The 19,943-nt window shown below is 38.5% G+C and overlaps 1 protein-coding gene across 4 annotated transcripts in view; it reads right to left on the reverse strand.

Annotated features, from left to right (window-relative positions):
• Positions 1–19,943, reverse strand: part of MCCC1 (methylcrotonyl-CoA carboxylase subunit 1) — a 70,269-nt gene that overhangs the window by 10,787 nt on the left and 39,539 nt on the right. For all 4 annotated transcript variants that reach the window (XR_005032927.2, XR_008997047.1, XM_036926695.2 and 1 more), the window contains 6 exons: positions 19,264–19,345; positions 12,053–12,180; positions 9,143–9,326; positions 6,804–6,913; positions 5,146–5,362; positions 3,592–3,678 (listed from right to left, as the gene is read on the reverse strand). Coding sequence is in view for 2 of the 4 variants with exons in the window: in XM_036926695.2 (XP_036782590.2) it covers positions 3,592–3,678; positions 5,146–5,362; positions 6,804–6,913; positions 9,143–9,326; positions 12,053–12,180; positions 19,264–19,345 (808 nt within the window). In the remaining 2 variants the exon portion in view is untranslated. The remainder of the gene's footprint in view (positions 1–3,591; positions 3,679–5,145; positions 5,363–6,803; positions 6,914–9,142; positions 9,327–12,052; positions 12,181–19,263; positions 19,346–19,943) is intronic.

Genomic DNA, 19,943 nt, shown 5'->3' on the forward strand with positions numbered 1-19,943 from the left:
TCATTGTGGTTTTTATTTGCATTTCTCTGATGATGAGCGATATGGAGCATCTTTTCATGTGCCTGTTGGCCATCTGAATTTCTTCTTTGGAGAAGTGTCTGTTCAGATCTTCTGCCCATTTTTTAATTGGATTATTTGCTTTTTGTTTGTTGAGGTGCATGAGCTCTTTATATAATTTGGGTGTCAACCCCTGATTGGATATGTCATTTATGAATATATTATCCCATACTGTAGGATGCCTTTTTGTTCTGCTGATGGTGTCCTTTGCTGTACAGAAGTTTTTCAGCTTGATATAGTCCCACTTCTTCATTTTTGCTTTTGTTTCCCTTGCCCAGGGAGATATGTTCATGAAGAAGTTGCTCATGTTAATGTCCAAGAGATTTTTGCCTATGTTTTTTTCTACGAGTTTTATGGTTTCATGACATACATTCAGGTCTTTGATCCATTTCGAATTTACTTTTGTGTATGGGGTTGGACAGTGATCCAGTTTCATTCTCTTACATGTAGCTGTCTGGTTTTGCCATCACCAGCTGTTGAAGAGACTGTCATTTCTCCATTGTATGTCCATGGCTCCTTTATCATATATTAATTGACCATATATGTTTGAGTTAATGTCTGGAGTCTCTATTCTGTTCCACTGGTCTGTGGCTCTGTTCTTGTGCCAGTACCAAATTGTCTTGATTACTGTGGCTTTGTAGTAGAGCTTGAAGTTGGAGAGTGAGATCCCCCCACTTTATTCTTCCTTCTCAGGATTGCTTTGGCTATTCAGGGTCTTTGGTGGTTCCATATGAATTTTAGAACTATTTGTTCCAGTTCGTTGAAGAATGCTGTTGGTATTTTGATAGGGATTGCATCGAATCTGTATATTGCTTTGGGCAGGATGGCCATTTTAACAATATTAATTCTTCCTAGCCATGGGCATGGGATGAGTTTCCATTTGTTAGTGTCCTCTTTAATTTCTCTTAAGAGTGTCTTGTAGTTTTCAGGGAGCATGTTTGTAATTTTTATTTTGAACTCTGTTTCAGGAAGATTGGTGAGTTCAGTTTCATTTGGCCCTTTTTCTGGGGTTTGTGAGATTTTGGTCTGAACCATGTTCTTTTGATGTTTCACATTTCTGTGTGGTGCCCACTAGTGCCCAGAAGCTCCAGTCTCTGGAGCTGCTCAGTCCCTAGAGTGAGGTTGAGGGTCGTAGTGGGGGCGGAGCTGGTGCCTGGCGGGAGGAAAGATCTGTTTCCTGATTTCTGTCTGTGGTGCCTGTCTTCAGTGTCAGAGCCAGTGGGCCAAGCACACAGGTGTAAACCTCTGTGCCTTTTGTCTCTAGCTGTTGTAGGCGGGGCCTCCCTGTGGCTGGCTTGATGCCAGCACAGTGACTGCTGGTTTTGCGAACCATTGCCGTCAGGCTAAGAGGAAGGCGCAGCAGGCTGCGTGTCACTGTGGGGAGCCTCGGAGCTGAGTAGGCAGCCAGGGGGATGGAGCATCTGAAGCTCCTCAAAGTTCCCAACTTTCTGGGCAGAGCGCACCCAGACAACCTTGTCCAGCTCCCCACCCCCCACCCATGCAGCAAGCTCCGTGTAAGCCCCGCCCCTTCAGCAGCCCTCTGCTAGGAAACCTCTCAGACCACCTGCATTTCCCTTGTCCCAGAGCGGCTGGACGTGGATCCCCTCCTCCACAAATGGCCAGAATCTCAGTCTCTCAGGCACTCCGCCTGTCCGAACTCCCCAACCTCCAGAGCACCACACAATACAGATTTCTGCTCACAAAGCAGACATCCAGGGCTGGGTGTTCAGCAATCCCAGGCTTCTACCCCCTCCCGGCTCCATTTCTCTTCCGCCCATCAGTGAGCTGGGCTCGGGGAAGGGCTTGGGTCCCACCGGATTAAGGCTTTCCTACATTACCCTGTTTTGTCAGGTCTGCTCTGTTCATGAGGTCTGTATGCAGTCTGGTTTAGCCTTCTTCCTTGTTGCTGTTTTGGGATTAGTTGTATTAATTAACTATATTTTTGTACTATTTTTGGTTTTGGGAGGAGTTCTCCATCTGATCTCTCACAAAGCCATCTTGAATTTCCCCTCTTTCTTTTTTTTTATTAAGTTATTATTGATATACACTCTTATGAAGGTTTCACATGAAAAGACAATGTGGTTACTATATTCACCCATATTATCGTGTCCCTTCCATTGCAGTCACTGCCCATCAGTATAGTAAGATGCCACAGAGTTACTATTTGCCTTCTCTGTGTTACACTGTCTTCTCCATAATCCCCCCCACACCATGTGTACTAATCATAATACCCTCAATCCTCTTCTCCCTCCCTCCCCACCTGCCCTCCCCTACCCCTCGCCTTTGGTAACCGCTAGTCCCTTCTTGGAGTCTGTGAGTATGTTGTTGTTTTGTTCCTTCAGTTTGCAAACTTTCTTTCCATGTCCTCAATGAACTTAAGATAATGACCACAGAGGCCCAGGATGACATAATACCTACAGAGCTGTAACCCAATAAATTTCTGTGGAGAAAGAAAGAATTTGGTACTGAGTGCATGTCTACACATAGTTTGAGGTAAAGAAGACCCTCCTCTGTCCAGGAAGGGGGGTGCTGTGGTGAGCTGTCAGGATTCTATTCCACCAGGCAGGCACAGTTTTAGAATGGAGTTACCATAGTTCAATGGCACCTTGCATTCAAGGTTATCCAGCCCTCCCAGCTTGGACTCTGCACCCATCCAACTTCCCATGCCAACTGTCCTAAGCAAAAGGGATATAGCCACCAGCTATTAGAGGATTCTGGTCCTTGTAAGGATGCTGCTCTAGCCATAAATTTATAAACTGCCTTCTGGCTTAGGCATCAGCCTCTCCTGACTTCAGTTACAATAAACAGTCCCCACCCTGAGCCCATTCAGATTAGTTTATAATCAAAAATAACTTTTCCACTGGAAAAGTGCCAGAGTAGGAAGTCAAGTTCAGAAAGGCTGGGTAACAAGCTTGGACTGTTCCACTTACTAGTCTTGAGTAAGTTACTTCACCTTCCATGCCTCAGTTTCATCAGCCTTATGTGGGCACAAGAGTGACTCCCCCTCATTCAGTGGTGGTGAAGATAAAGATTATCCATGATAAGGCACTAAATAAATTTTAGTTTCTTAGTAACCCGCTTCCCTCAGAAACACTGCCTCAGCAGTGGGTAATCCTCCCTCTGAGTAATTCTGGATCTTGTTTTTCTTATTAAAAAGTAATACATTCTCACTGAAGAAGAAGAGCAAAGCAAAGAGTGTACAAAGAAGTGAGGGGAAAAGACCACTTCAAACCCCATTATCCAGTGGTAGTAGCATCCCTAATATCTTGGTATGTTTCATTGCAGTCATTTTGCTAAGTATGTTTTATGACATATTTTTAGAATATTTACAAAATACAGAAGAAATATAAATACCATTAACTCTACCACCCAGAGCCAAATAAGTCTACTACTTTGGTATATTTGCTTCCAATGTTTAGGCTCAGGATGGCAAAAATATAATCGACTGATCATAGCCAGACTGAATTCTTTTTTGCAGATAAATGCAATATATCTCTATGAAGCACACTTCTCTTCCAACAAAATATTACTTACTGTTTTGGCCATCCCTAAGAGTGATGTTTCTGGTGTAAGAGATATTCAGTCTTCTTCCACTGCTGGACGCAAAAGGAGAATAATGATCTAGAAAAAATTTAAAATTCAACATGTTTCTGAATAGCAAGCCTATAAATTTATCCCTTACAGAAGAAAATATAAAACACAGGTCCTATACTGGCAGTTCAAGTGTGTTTTCTTTGTTCTTCTCATTGCTTTAAATTTAAATTGAGTATTTCGTTTATTTCTCAGGAAATTTCATTTAAAAAACTCAGCTTCTTTTGAAAATTAGAATATTTGCCTAAATTTATCCTCTGGTGCATAAACTGCACAGTGACCCCCCTTTCTGGTAGGGCAGATGCATACAGGTTACCAATTTCTATCTCTCCCAATTTTCCTTTCACCTGGCCTCATTTACTCTTGTATGTTACTGGTCCAGCCATGGGCATCTCAGTATACATCCTCTGTCAGGCAATATCCAAGAGGAACAACATAGCTAAATTGAAGCAATTTGTTCTTAAGCTCATATCCCTGTCGGGTATAAATTTTATAAAAGAAGGTGAAAATAAGAGGACACTCCATTCTAAAAATGCTAATTTCAGGCTTAGGAATGACATATGGGCACATTTAGATGCATTTTATTTAATGTAAAAGGACAGAGTGAGGATAGGGCACAGATCTCCTAAAGGTGTAGTCATGTATCTTAAGCTTTCAATATAACTTTCTTGAATGAATCTAGAAATTTAAAGATCCCAATAATAGGATCCTATAATAATATAATAATGCTAATAATGAAGAGATAAGTGGAATCTTTTTTTTCTGTTTGCTCTGAAGATCAGAGTTAGCCAAGCAAATACTAGGGAGCAAGCTTGGGAGAGCCCAGATTTTGCTCAGTTTAGAGGGAAGAATTTTTTTAATGGAGAACTGACTGAAACAGCAGTAAGTTACTGAATTTTCGTTATGAATTTCCAGTTTCCCGTGATGTTAGGAAGGGTCTGGGCAACAACTCAGTGGGATGTGGAAGCAGGAAAGCACAGGTGACCCAGCCTGAACCTCTCCCTCAGTCCTTCCTGTGCGCAGATTCTCTGAGACGGCCAAGTCCCCAGGTCTCTAGTTAGGCAGAAATCTGATCATAGACGGAAAAAGGGGAGGAAATAACTCAACATTAAATCATAGGTCACCCAAGGGAATCTGAGTCTCCAGCGCTGTCTTTATTTCCAGGGCCCATGAAGTTGCTGTAGGTACAGAAGGTACAACAACGGAGGCCACGAGGAAACAGAAGCTGGAGGGGATTGGCAAGAGATGAGGAAGAACTAGAGATCCATCTCTACATTGTTAGGTGATTATTTAAGTTACAGTCAATGGGTTAAACATGTTTATAGGGCCATCCATGATATGTAAAGAACTCTGTTTCATCATAAAACACACATTAGTAGAGGATGGTGTCAATCAGTGAGAGAAGCAAAGGGAGGCAAGAGTAGCAAACAGAAAAGCGTGTTTAATGATTTTTCATAAAATCTAGACAGGTGGAGGAAAGAGAAGAGCATTCCTCACCTTGTGTCTGAAGTTTGAAGACATCGGTCATAGTCTTTTCCCTGAGGATGAGACCTAGAGCTGCTTGGCATAAAAACTCTTTGGCTGCAGCCCTCCGACTAGGCAAGAGTTCTCTGCGGTGCTGAGGGATGAAATCAGTGTGCACGTTCCCCGCTTCAAACTCTGGGTGGCCAGCCAGGCTGAGGAGGAAGTCAATGTTGGTGTGCAGTCCAACAATCTAGAAGAAAATAAGCCATGTTCCCAGGAAGTGGGGGCAACAGCATATTCAGAAAGATACTTCCACGGCATCTCATCTTTCTACTAAGTATTTTCTACTATGAACAACTCTCAGGAAAAATAAAGGTGATAGGACAACTCTCAGGAAAAACAGAACAAAACCAAAAAATCCAGGTCAACATCACTATGCATCTGGAATGAACACTTAAAACTAAATTTTACTAAGAAAATGAAGTCAGGAAATGGTGTTATGGTAGGTGGAGTGGAGACATTTAATTGTCTCAGATTAGAAAAGTGATAAGTGTTAAGAAACTTAAATGAGATTTGTCTGCAAGATATGGAAGAATTGCCGCTCAGAACACTGCTGCAGGATGAGAGGAGGATTGCTGCACTGCGGAGGGGAGACGACTAAGTGACCTCAAAAGAGCTTCCTTCCAACATTAAAGTATCCAAATTTTACATACTGATATAAAATTAAAGTTATAAAACTAACTCAAATCCACCCAATAAATGGAATCAAGGGAAAAACCAGCCAGCTGAGCCTTGGGTTCATTCCTACATTCATTCACTCATTCATCCATTCATTCATTTATTTAATAGCCATTTACTAAGCACCTTTTAGGTGCCAGGCCCTGATCCAGGTACTGGGGGCACAGTGAGGAACAAAAGAGACAAGGTCCTTGCCCTCACAGAGCTTACATTCTAGAGAGAAATAACAAACCATGTCTATAAACAAGTATCTGATATAATGCCAGGTGAGATGAAGAATACCAAGGCAGACTAAGGGGACAGAACACAGCAAAAGGTCCTATTTTAAACGGGGCAGTGGGGAAGGAGTCTTGAGGAGGTGAGCAGGGGATCTTGTGATCACGTGGGGAAGAACATTCTGGAAGAAAGAACAGGAACACATCTCCATGCAGGGGTGTCTAAGGACTGGCAAGGAGGCCTGTGCGGTTGGAGCCACAAGATTAGAGGTTTGATGAAATAATGACATGTAACAATTTGAGTATCATGAGTTAGCAATAAATCCTTCTATAAAGTTAAATATGGGACTTAGAGCACCAAGCAAATTCACATGCTACAGAAAAGCAACAAAATCTACCAAACGGATGAAACTAAACATAATTACTATCCTTTGAAGAAAATAATATCAGACTGCAGGCTGCTGGCCTTATCTACAGGATGAATAGGAATTTCATATCGGGTTTCACAGATTGATAATTTTAATCTTTCAAACTGTCTCTTCTAGTTGAATCAGGAAGTCCTTAAACCCCATTCTGACCCACAGGAAATTCTCCCAAGTAAGATTATTTTGCTTGTTGACATAAGGGTAACCGGTGCAAATAAGCTGAAGAGGTGCAAAGCCTGCCCAGCCGCGACAGGCACACTCCGCTGGAGAGATGCAGAGTGGCAGGTCACTCGCAGGGTGCCAGGTCGCTCACGTTGTACTGACGAAGGCTGTACCGCAGTTTCGTCAAGGCCGCCTGGCGATCAGCAGCCCATACGACCAGCTTGGCGATCATGGGGTCATAGTGCACTGAGACTTCATCTCCTGAAATTGAAAAACCATGGTAACCACTCAAAGTAAACCCTGAAGGGAGACGACACAACAAACATGACATCCTGCTGGGGCCTTACACACATTTCACACCTAATCATCACAAGCTCTTACAAGATAGAGAAGTTACCATCATTCATGAGGAGCTGAGGTTCACAGGGGTTTAAAAATTTATCAAAAGCCTGAGGAGGTTGTGGCCACCCAAGAGCACCAAGACCTAAAATAGTGATTCAAGGGCACACAGGCTGGTTTTCCCACCCACCTCTTCTGCACCTTCTTTTCCCTTCTCACTTTGGAAGACAGTGCAAACTGCTACTCCCCTCTCACATCACAATCACCACCTTTTGCATTCCCTTCCTTCTACTCCCTCAATTTCCTCATCAGAAAAATAAGGATAATAATTCCTCTATCCTATAGGGTTGTTGGGAGGATTGACAACCAAGTGCCATACCTGGCAGAGCTGATCAACAAATAGCAGCTACAATTACTATGATAGAATCTCAGAGGACAAGAATCTGAGCCCTACACATCTCACTGGTTAGAAATAGTTCAAGTCATCAGGACATGGTGTTTTAAATATTGTTCTAGAACCTTTTTGTGATTTTGGCAGGTCATTTGAATCCTCTGAACCCCAGGGTCTTCATGCATAAAATTAAGGGGGTGGATTTACTCCCTTAACCATCTATCCACTCACCAACTCACCCACCAACACACACTGAATACCTTCTTGGCCTAGGCTTGAGCAAGGTGAGGCAGGTGTAACATGGAAGACATAGTCCCTCCAGTAAGAATATCATAATCTAACGATTATATAGAGTAAGAAATTGTAGACAAGGAGTACAAAGCTAGCATGAGCTAATGCAATGTCTGAGGAATATGCAAGGCGCTCAGGGAACACCGAAGAGGATGGCTGCAGGAAGCTTCTTGGACTGGATCATCCTTTCAGTGCCAAGATATGAGTCTGGAAGTCCTTCTTAGAATTACATTTCTCTTATCCTTGAGCTCCTTTATTAAAGTACATTGCAAGCTTTTCTTGCCCCACAGATTCTTTATTTTCAACTACAAGTGCCCTCTTTTCTCTCTAAGATGTTCTGCTATTAAGTTAATTTACTATTAAGTTAATTTGCTATTATTTACTGACTACCAGATCTTGCTGTGCTTTAGCCAGAGCTCTCAAAATTCTGCCAACTTATCATCAAGAAGTCCTAATTCCTCACTTTGGTTTTTAAGACCCTATGTGATTTGCTCTCAACCTCTATCTCCAGCCACATCAACATCTAGTCACTGTCCTGAACCCTCTTCTCTAGCCACATATTTTCTTACAGTTCTCTGGATACACCTTTAGTTAAATTCTCTTTTCTTCACTTCTCTGTTATGCTGTTAATCTGCTTACTGAAATCCACTCCAGATATCCCATTAGAAGCATGCCCTGATTATATCAGCCTAACATCTCTTAATCTTAAGGACTGCTCTATTTCATCACTCACCATCTGTATAACTTTTCTAGCAACTAAGGTAAGGTGGCAGTAGATATGGTGGCTCAGAGACTCTGAGCCAGAATGTCTGGGTCTGAATCTTGGTTCCAAGGGTGACCCTGGGCAAGTCACTTAACTTTTCTGTGCCCTGTTTTCCTCATATATAAACTGGGGGTGAGAATAAAACCTACTCATAGGGTAGCTCTCATGATTAAAGGAGCCCATATTGAAAAATCACCTATAACAGTGCCTGTACCTAGTGAACGCCAAATAATTGTTATGATCATTGCTATCAATTATAAGCTGAACTGTGATAGCTCTTGCACTGTTTTTTTTTTTACTTTTATTTAATTATTGTTTAGCTTGCACTAAGTTATATTTCATGTTATTCTTCAACTTGACTTTAAATCCCTTGAAGGCAGAGTACCTTGGACATTGCAGATACTAGTCCTGTTAAATCATTTTCAGAACAAGGCAAAGTAAAAATGTATAACAGTACACTTAATATTTGTTGTTTAGGCTTGACCAAGTACTGCTGCTTTTTAAAAAAGAACGTATTGGTTAAAAATTCTAGTTGTTCTTTAAAATAACTACTTCAGAAGGAAAAATAAAGATTAATGAGAATGCAATCCATTATTTTAAAAAATACTAGACATTTCCACAAGACACAGAGAGAAGACCCCATCCAGAAGTAATAAAGGCACAAAAATTGAAAAAGACTGAAACCTTTTGTTTTACTTTACCTTACCTTGCCGTACCCCAGTTTCAATCCTAGTGGAAAGATCTGCTTGAGGGGTAGAAAGATGCACTAATGGTCCAGCCCCTGGCATGAAGTTATTATTAGGATCTTCTGCATATATTCTAGCTTCAAAGGAATGGCCCTGCAGAGTTATTTCTTCCTGGCTCAGAGGGATCTTTTCTCCTGCTGCAACCTGGTAAAAGAATTTGTGCTTATGAAAATCCACTTTATGGCAAGTATGACACTTAGTAAGTTGATTCTCTTGCCTTTTTCTACATAAAATGTACACCTGGACTTTATAATGAAGCCAAATAAAATATTTTATCTTCCCTCTCAAGAATTGGGCAAAAGCAAAAAATACATTAAATAACAGATGCAGACTGGAAATAATATATTCATTACTATGGGTTTCTAGAATTATTAAATAGAGATAGGCAAATTGATGACTAAATTGTAAATACAAAAATCAGTATTTTTTTCAATAAAGTCATAATTTAAATTTCTTACTGGTAAGATATTCTCAGTTTTCAATTAAAACATTAGCACTCAGTTACCAAATCGATCTTTTTTTAGAGTAGATTATTAAGTGGTGTTTAGGACTACATTCTCAGCTCTGGCTAAAGTGTGGCATTAGTCATCTTTGTGATCTTCATCACCAAGTGAGTGATAAAGCAAAAGAGAAAGTGGGACATGATGGTTTTTCAGTTTTATGTTTACATATATTGCATGATAACAGATTATAAACAGAATGATCAGTATGGTTTATCACTACTATAATGATTATTTTGGCTATTATGTAGCAATACAGGAAACCTCTCTAACTAGTATCATTTAGAAAAGGCTATGGAGGACATGCTTTCACTGTCTTTACTCCCTTGTTAGATTTTCCCCCAAAATAAGAAAATGACAAACCAAGAAAGCAAAAGCTAAAGAGGGAAAAGCTCTAAGTAACTTAGCACCACACTGAACTAATCAGGTGAGTCATAAAACAGAAGAAAGGTTTCATCTCTTTAAATGTGTGAATAAGAAAGATCAGGAATCACAGAAGAAAGAAAGGAAAATGAACAAACTGAATGCCTTCATGGCACTGGGTTTTGAACCATAGATTCTGTAGCCACATTGCCTGGGTTCAAATTCTGTCTCTATATATACTCTGTTCTGGGCAAATTTCTTAACCTCTTGATGCTTCAGAGAAAAGTACCTGGCATATAGTAAGCTCTACAAATGTGTTAGCTACCATCATTTTATTCTTCTCCTTTATAATGAAATACTTTTTAATGTTTGAACAAAAAACTCAATTTTTAAAAAATATAAACAAGGAAAAGATGAATGTGTGTTCATATTCCAAGATGTGATCTTATTGCCAACTACACAGCCCTGTTTCAACCTGGCTCATCTTGCCTCCCTATTTTTATCTCAAGTTGGCTTCTATCTGAGCTCAGAAGTGACTGGCCCAAAGCATGTCTCTGGGTACTTGGAAGTATGTGCTATGTGAGTTCTTACAGGCTTAGACATCAACTCTTTGGAACCCCTGGACCTTGGACATTTTCACCAGCTTGCCCTGACCATGGCTAACAATGCTCTTCTGTAGCCTGGATGCTCGTATCATTGCAGCCTCATTCCAGGAAGCCTCTGACCCTGGAGGCAGGTCCTGGAGCTCAAACCACTGCACTCATCAAATGGCGAGACCCCTTGTTTGACTGCTGCTTGGAAGCCAGACTCCAAAGCACCTTGAACACTATAAATGAGATCCAGTAGTGCCCCTAAGCTCTAGAACCCATCCCCAGAGGGTAGAAGTCTGCTTCTCTTTCTAAAGGGTCTTCAAAAATCTTACAATTTGAATTGCAGAAATAAATGTGTACTGATTCCCCTAATGCCCAAAGCTTTCTCTTTCCTTAATCCTTAAGAACTTCTTATCCTTCATTTAAAAATTCTGGACCCTCTTGGTTACTGCTTCAGAAAAAATCTCCTCCTTTTCCTTGAATTCTGGAAACATAAGCATTCTTTGTAAAAGTTTCTAAATCCACTGCAGTTTTCCTAACACTAACACTTACTAGCCTGATGTGCCTGGTTTTCATTAGCTCCCAAGGCTATAGAGGCCCAGAAGAATCTTATGATTCAATTAAAACCACCAATCATTCCCAAGGAACCAGCAAAAGGAACATCAAATTATTGTCCACAGAAGTTCTGAAAAGACAAAATTATCAAAATAATCAAGATGTTAGCATCATAACATGGAAAAAGCAGTTTAGATTCAGGATACATAAAGAACCAAGAATCCTAGAGATAAAAAATATTCATACTACTTAAATGTAAAATTTATTGTTTTCAGTAAAGAAAGCAAAACAGACTAAATTATTATTATTAATATTTGAAGGAATATGCTTTGTGGAAATCTGGTTCAGGCCAGTGTTTCTCAAACTATTTATAATAAAGGAACAGTTGTGGACTAATACTTTTGTGAAATACAATGGACATGTCACAGCAATATCAAAAATGCTTTAAAAATTTCTAAGAGTGACTCTGAGTAGCTATACTTATCACATCATGTGCCAGCAACAGTGTCGGACTCATCAGCACTTGCATGCAGACCACTCTGTTGGCCTAGACCATAAAAATCCTGCCTAAAAAGTCTAATGTTGGCCTGGCCCAGAATGATGGACCTCAGATAGAGCACAAGGCTTTGGTGATGAGATGATGTGGTCACGTGCAAGCCTCAGGAGCAGCAGGAACTGAGCCCATAAAGTGCCTGTGACACTAATGTGACAGTATCCAATGTAATGTCCCCTCTAACCTCCCATTTTCCTGTTCTCATGATAACCACCAAGAATTTAACCCTTGTCCAAAGTGATGCCTTCTTTAGAAGGCCAGAAGGTAACATGTTCTCAAGACTGATCTTTAACAGAAAAATATTCCCACCCTCAGCTGCCACTCCACCAAGTCAGTCCCTGTGATCATCTCAGTAACAGGATGTTCCACTTGCAGCCTTGTATTCATCTCCATGAAGTAAAAATTGTGTTTTGAGTCCATAATAAACTCCACAGTTCCTAAAAGATAAAATACTATGGTCACGTTTCAATAGCATATAATCAGTAGAAGTAAAAACCTTCCATGAAGAATAACATCAAGTTTTACTGCTGCCTTCATTAAATGGTAAACATTCTGCACTTCATGAAGACAATACCTCACATTTTGCAGCAGCAAATGATTCTCTATCAAAAACAGTCACATGAAATTTAACATTAGAAAAGTATATTTAGGTTTTTGAGCAAGTGGTAAACTCAAGTTATGAATCAGTGTCAGCTGTCATAGTAGGAGAATGTGGTTGAACTATGTGTTACTGCTTCAGTGCACCAAGATCCCTGGGAACTTCACACTGTGACAACCTGTCTCACTCTAACCCTGTGGAGAAAAAATTGTCATTTTTTTTCCTACTGACTGTCAGCTTTGGAAGTTTCCTTCAAAAGTCCTTTTTCTGGTAACCCACTGGAAGATTACTTAGCAACTAAACCTTACGTTAATGTCTTATCTATTGGCATTTTATTAAGAATCACAGTTCCCCCAACTTTACTAAAGAATAATTTCATACAGTAAAATATATCCATTAGAAGTATAGGTGTGCTGAGTTTTGGCAACTGAACACAGTCATATAGCCAAGTACCACAATGAAAATACAGAATATTTCCCTCACCCAAAATGTTCCCTTATTTGCTTTTGCAGTCAGTCCCTTCCCAGGCCTCTGGCTCCAGGTAACTACCAGTCTACTTTCCATCACAATTTTTTCCTGTAACACTGTATACAGGAAATGATATAGTATGTAGTCTTTTGTGTTTGAGGTTTTCTTTCACTTAGTCAAAAGTTAGTTCCATATAATTTAAAACTATTTTTCAAACTGTGGGTCATGACCCATTAGTGGACTGTAAAAATTTAGGGAACACTTTCAGTTTCTGGCCCAGCATGTAAGAATCTTAGAAGTTGCTATTCCATCCTGACAACAAGTGAAAAACGCAATAAACTTAAAAACCAACATATTTTCTTAGATCCATTAGAGATGTGAGACCATGGCACACTGCTATCCCCAAAATTGGAAGATAGAGGTACGTACAGAGATTCACAATTTACTGGAGCAGAAAGCCATGAGTAAAAATCATCAACCTAAAATTTTGTACCTTGTGAAGTTATTCTTCCAAAATAATGGAGAAATGAAGACTGACTGTCTCAGATAAACAAAAATTGAGACAATTTTTTGGCAGTAGACATGCCTTGTAAGAAATGTTAAAAGAAGCTCTTTAGGGAGAAGGAAGATAATATAGAGTCGATATTTCAAGCAGAATAACAATCCTTAACACATATGCATCTAACAGCGTGTCAAATACATGAAGTAAAACTGAGAACTGATAAACAGATGAATCCACCAAGTTGGAGACTTTAACACTACCAGAAATCGATGGTGGGAGTGGGGTTAGGGGAGAGAAAAAAAGAAAGAAAGAAATGGACAAACCCAGCAGGCAGAAAATAAGTAAGGACATAGCTGAATTCAATAGCACCATCAACAAACTGGATATAATTGATATCTATAGACTATTTCATTCAGCATCAGCAAGTTACATTTTCTCAAACTCACATGGAACATTTACCAAAACAGACCAGATTCAAGGCCATAAAAAAGACCTTGATGAATTTAAAAGAATAAATATCATACAATGACTGCTCTCAGACCACAATTACACTAAAAGTCACTAAATTGAACTAGAAATCAGTAACAGAAAGATAGCTGGAAAAAAAATCCCAAAATATTTTCAGATTAAACAACACACTACTAAATAACTCATGGGTCAAAGAAGAAATCTCAAGAGAAATAAAAAATATGTTAAACTAAATGAAATAGGAAATATGACTTATTAAACTTTGTGGGATGCATGAAAAGCAGTGTTTATAGGGAAATTATATCACTGAATCTGAAGAGAAGGAAGATCTAAAATTAATTTAAGCTTCCATTTTAGGAAACTAGAAAAAAAAAGAAAAGAAAATTAATTCCAAAGTAAGCAGAAGAAGAGAAATAAGAAGAGTAGAAATCCATGAAATGGAAAATAACACCAACAGAACCAAAAGCTGGTTTTATTCAGGTCAATAAACTTGATAAGCCAGCTATCTGAGGAAAAAAAAAAGAAGACACAAAGTACTAACAACAGAAATTAAAGAAGGGACATCATCACAGATCTTATGGACATTAAAAGGATAATAAAGGAATATTATGAACAACTGTATGCTCACAAATTTGACAACCCAAATGAAACTGACAAATTCCTTGAAAGATACAATCTGCCAAAAGTTACACAAGATAAACAGACAATCTAAATAGGCCTATATCCATTAAAGAAGTTGAAATAATCATTACTAAACTCCAAAACAGAAAACAGCAGACTCAGATTGGTTTACTGATGAATTCTACCAAACACTGAAGGTAGAATTTATACAAATTCTCTAAAATCTCTTCCAGAAGACAGAAGACAGAATATCTCCTCCTAACTCATTCTGAGGCCAGCATTACTTTAATACCAAAACCAAAGACATTACAAGAAAAGTAAACTACAAATCAACATCTCTTAGGAACATGGACACAGTAATCCTCAACAAAGTATTAGCAAATTGAATCCAACAATGTGTAAAAATAATTATACACCATGACCAAGAAGGATTTATTCTAGGTATGTAAAGTTGGTTCAACATTTGAAAATCAATTAATGTAATCTATCACTTCAACTTACTAAAGAATCACGGGATGATATCAATAGATGAAGAAAGAGCATTTGATGAACTCCAATATCCAGTCATAAGAACACTCAACAAGCTAGGAATAGAGGAAAACTTTTTCAACTTGATAAAGAACATTTACAAAAACTTACAGTTACCACTGTACTTAGAGAAAAACTAGAAGTTTAAACTAGAAGCTTCTCCACTGAGATCAGAAACAAGGCAAAGATGTCTGCTCTCAACCATTCTTTATCAACATTGTACTAGAAGGCTAGCTAATGCAACAAGATGAGAAAAGGAAATAAAAGGTATATAGACTGGGAAGAAAATAATAAAAGTGTCTGCTCACAGATGACTTGTCTTAGAAAATCCAAAGAATTGACAAAAAAATTCCTGGAACTAATAAGTGATCATATCAAGGTTTCAGGACATAAGTTCAATAAACAAAAGTCAATTTTTTTTCCTATTTACCAACAACAAACAAGTAGAATTTGAAATTAAAATCATAATACCATTTACATTAGCACCACCCAAAATGAAATCGGTATAAATCAAACAAAATATGTATAAGATCTATATGAGGAAACTACAAAACTCTAATGAAAGAAGTCAAAGAAGAACTAAATAAATGGAGATATATTTCATATTCATGGATAAGAAGATTCAACCTTGTCAAGAAGTCAGTTCTCCCAACTTGCTCTATAGAATCAATGCAATCCTAATCAAATCCCAGCAAGTGTCCACAAAAGACCCCGAATAGCCAAAGCAATCCTGAGAAGGAAGAATAAAGTGGTGGGGGGAGAGGGTATTATGCTCTCCAACTTCAAGCTCTATTACAAAGTCACAGTAATCAAGACAATTTGGTACTGGCACAAGAACAGACCTATTGACCAATGGAACAGACTAAGAGAGCCCAGATATAAACCCAAGCATATATAGTCAATTAACATATAATAAAGGAGCCATGGACATATGATGGGGAAATGACAGCCTCTTCAACAAGTGGTGTTGGCAAAACTGGACAGCTACATGCAAGAGAATGAAACTGGATTATTGTCTAACCCCATATACAAAAGTAAACTAAAAATGGCTCAAAGACCTGAATGTAAGTCATGAAACCATAAAACTCTTAAAAGAAAACACAGGCAAAAATCTCTTGAATATAAACATAAGCAACTTTTTCCTGAATGCATCTCCTCAGGCAAGGAAAACAAAATAAAAAATGAACAAATGGAACTACATCAAGCTAAAATCCTGCTGTACAGCAAAGGACACCATCAGCAGAACAAAAAGGCATCCTACAGTATGGGAGAATGTATTTGTAAATGACATATCTGACAAGGGGTTAACATCCAAAATATATAAAGAACTCATACACCTCAACATCCGAAAAGCAAATAACCCTATTAAAAAATGGGCAGAGGATATGAACAGACACTTCTCTAAAGAAGTAATTGAGATGGCCAACAGGCACATGAAAAGAGGCTCCATATCGCTAATCAAGGAAATGCATATTAAAACCACAATGAGATATCACCTCACACCAGTTAGGATAGGATGGCCAACATAGAAAAGATTAGGAACAACAAATGCTGGTGAGAATGCAGAGAAAGGGGAACCCTCCTACACTGCTGGTGGGAATGTAAATTAGTTCAACCATTGTGGAAAGCAGCATGGAGGCTCCTCAAAAAAACTAAAAATAGGAATACCATTGACGACCCAAGAATTCCACTCCTAGAAATTTACCCTAAGAATGCAGCACTCCAGTTTGAAAAAGACAGATGCACCCCTATGTTTATCACTGCACTATTTACAATAGCCAAGAAATGGAAGCAACCTAAGTGTCCATCAGTAGATGAATGGATAAAGAAGATGTGGTACATATACACAATGGAATATTATTCAGCCATAAGAAGAGAACAAATCCTACCATTTGCAACAACATGGATGGAGCTAGAGGGTATTATGCTCACTGAAATAAACCAGGCAGAGAAAGACAAGTACCAAATGATTTCACTCATCTGTGGAGTACAAGAACAAAGCAAAAACTGAAGGAACAAAACAGCAGCAGACTCACAGAACCCAAGAATGGACTAACAGTTACCAAAGGAAAAGGGACTCGGAGGGAAGGGTGGGAAAGGACAGAGAAGGAGAATAAGGGGCATTACGATTAGCACACATAACATGGGGAGGGCACAGGAAGGCAGTACAACACAGAGAAGACATGTAGTGACTCTATAGCATCTTATTATGCTGATGGACAGTGAATGCAATGGGGTATGTGGTGGGGACTTGATAATGGGGGTAATCTAGTTACCACAGTGTTGCTCATGTGACTGTATATTAATGATACCAAAAAAAATGCCTAATAGCTAATTAAAAATAGAAAAAAAAATCCCAGCAAGTGATTTTGTGGATATCAAAAAACTGATTCATACATTATAAGGAGACACAAAAGACCCAGAATAGCCAACTCCGTATTGAAGGAGAATAACAAGGACTGATACTATCTAAATTCAAGACTGACTATAATGCTACAGTAATCAAAACAATGAAGTACTGGTGATAGAAAAAGAGATCAATGCAACAGAATAGAGCTGAGAAATAGTTAAATATGGTTAATTGATCTTTGACAAAGGAGAAAAGATATACTATGGAGCAAAGAAAGACAGTCTTCTCATGAAATGGTGCTGGAACAACTGACATCTACATGCAAAAAAAAATCAGTCTAAACACAATCCTATATCCTTCACAAAAATTAACGCAAATGGATCACAGACCTGAACGTAAAACACAATACTATAAAACTCCTACATGATAACATAGGAGGAAACCTAAATGACCTTGGGAATGGTGACACCCTTTTAAATACACTGGCAAAGGCATGATCCATAAAAGAAAAAATTGATAAGCTGGACATCATTAAAATTAAAAACAACCTGTTCTGCAAAAGACAATGTCCAGAAAACGAGAAAACAAGCCACAGGCTGGGAGAAAAATATTCATAAAAGGCACATAGAAGAAACATTGTTTATCCGAAATACAGAAAGAAGTCTTAAAATTCGACAGTAAGAAAAAAAAATTTTTCTAAGGGGCAAAAGACCTGAACAGACACCTCACCAAAGACTGTACAGATAGCAAGTAAGATATTTTGTGTCAGATGTTATCAGAGAAATGCAAGTTATAACAATGAGATACCACTACACACTGACTAGAATGGACAAAATCTGGAATACTATCAACACTGAATGTTGGCGAGGATGTAGAGCAACAGGAACTCTCATATACAGCTGGTAGGAATGCAAAATGGTACAGCCACATTGGAATACAGTTTGGCAGTTACTTATAAAACTAAACACACTTTTAATGTGTGATCCAGCAATCATGCTTCTTGGTATTTACCCTAATAAATTTAAACTATGGCCACACAAAACCATGCACAAAGATGTTTATAGCAGCTTTATTTATAACTGTCAAACTTGGAAGCAACCATGATGTTCTTCAGTAGGCGAGAAGATAAATAAACTGTGGTATATCCATACAATGTTACTCAGCTATAAAAGGAAATGAGTTGTTAAGCCAGAAAAAGACATGGAGGAAATTTAAATACATATTGCTAAGTGAAAGAAGCCAGTCTGCAAAGGCTACATGCTATATGATTCCAAGTATATGACATTCTGGAAAAGGTAAAACTATGGAGGCACTAGAAAGATCAGCAGTTGTCAGGGATTGGAGGCAGGGAGGGATGATATTGTAGTACAGCACAGAGGGCATTTAAGGAACTGAAAGTATTCTGAAAAGCTACTGCAATGGTAGATACCTGTCATTACACATTTGTCCAAACTCCTAGAATGTAAACATCAAGAGTGAATCTAATATAAATTATGGACTCTGGATGACAATGATGTATCAGTATAAATCTGTCCATCTTAACAAATGTCCCACTCTGGTGTGGGATGTGGATTGGGGAAGGCTGTGAATGTGTAGGGACAGGAGATATGGGAACTCTGTTCTTCCTGCTCACTTTTGCTGTGAACCTAAAACTGGTCTAAAAAATTAAAGTTGACTAATTTAAACAACATAAAGCAGTCATTTTAGTGATGTTATTTTAAAATAGGATAGGAAATTCAAAAGCATTACAGATGATTAGGGTCAGTGCTGTATAGTGAAATGTCTTCTTTTCAAATATACATGTATATAAACACAAACACTCATGTGTATATACTGAGTCTCAATGTAAAATGTATTTCTGAAATATTGATATGGTCAAAAACGTTTGAAAGCCAATGATTTAAAAGCTGCATGTTTCCTTTGCCTTACGAAACATAAATAAATGATGATTTCTTCTCCTCTATTACAAGCAAATCTTAACATACCTGCTCCAACATAGTTTACAGCTTTAGCAGCTCTCACTGCAGCTTCTCCAAGCTTTTTTCTTACTTCAGGTTTAATACCAGGCTAAGAAAAATATTTATAATAAAATAAAAAATTTCCGCTAGTACTTTGCCCTACTAGAAGTTTCCATTGAGATCCAATATTACATTTCTATGTATCAAATATTGCATTAAAAAATATTAAAGATATTTCTAGTCTTTGGTGGTGACAGGTATACATGATCATCATCTTCACTTTTTAATATGTTCATGATATAACTGAAAAAATTACAACTTGTTAAGACAAAAAAATAAGGATAAATAGCTAACATTACACATTTCATCAAGAAGTACTGTAAGGCAGGTTACACATGGTTAACTCATCTAAGGCAGGAAGAAAACTTATTTTAGGAACATCTGAAAAAGCAGTTACAACACGAGTCTTCTTCATAAAAATACATTCAATTAACTAGACCATCCCATTCCTCAAACATCCTGGCTAATCATCACTTAAAATCTGCATGGGAATGCTCTATAGCTCCTCACTCTAAGTCAGATGTCAGATACTTGGGTCAGAGTAGACTTTCCTAGACACCACCCAGGACCGTGACCCTCCAGTACTTTGTGTATGACAGAACATCAACCCTCTCCTTATGCCAACACTGCTGTGGAGCCTTATCATT

The sequence above is a fragment of the Manis pentadactyla genome, chromosome 1, assembly GCF_030020395.1.
Source record: "Manis pentadactyla isolate mManPen7 chromosome 1, mManPen7.hap1, whole genome shotgun sequence".
Classification (NCBI taxonomy): Eukaryota; Metazoa; Chordata; class Mammalia; order Pholidota; family Manidae; genus Manis; species Manis pentadactyla.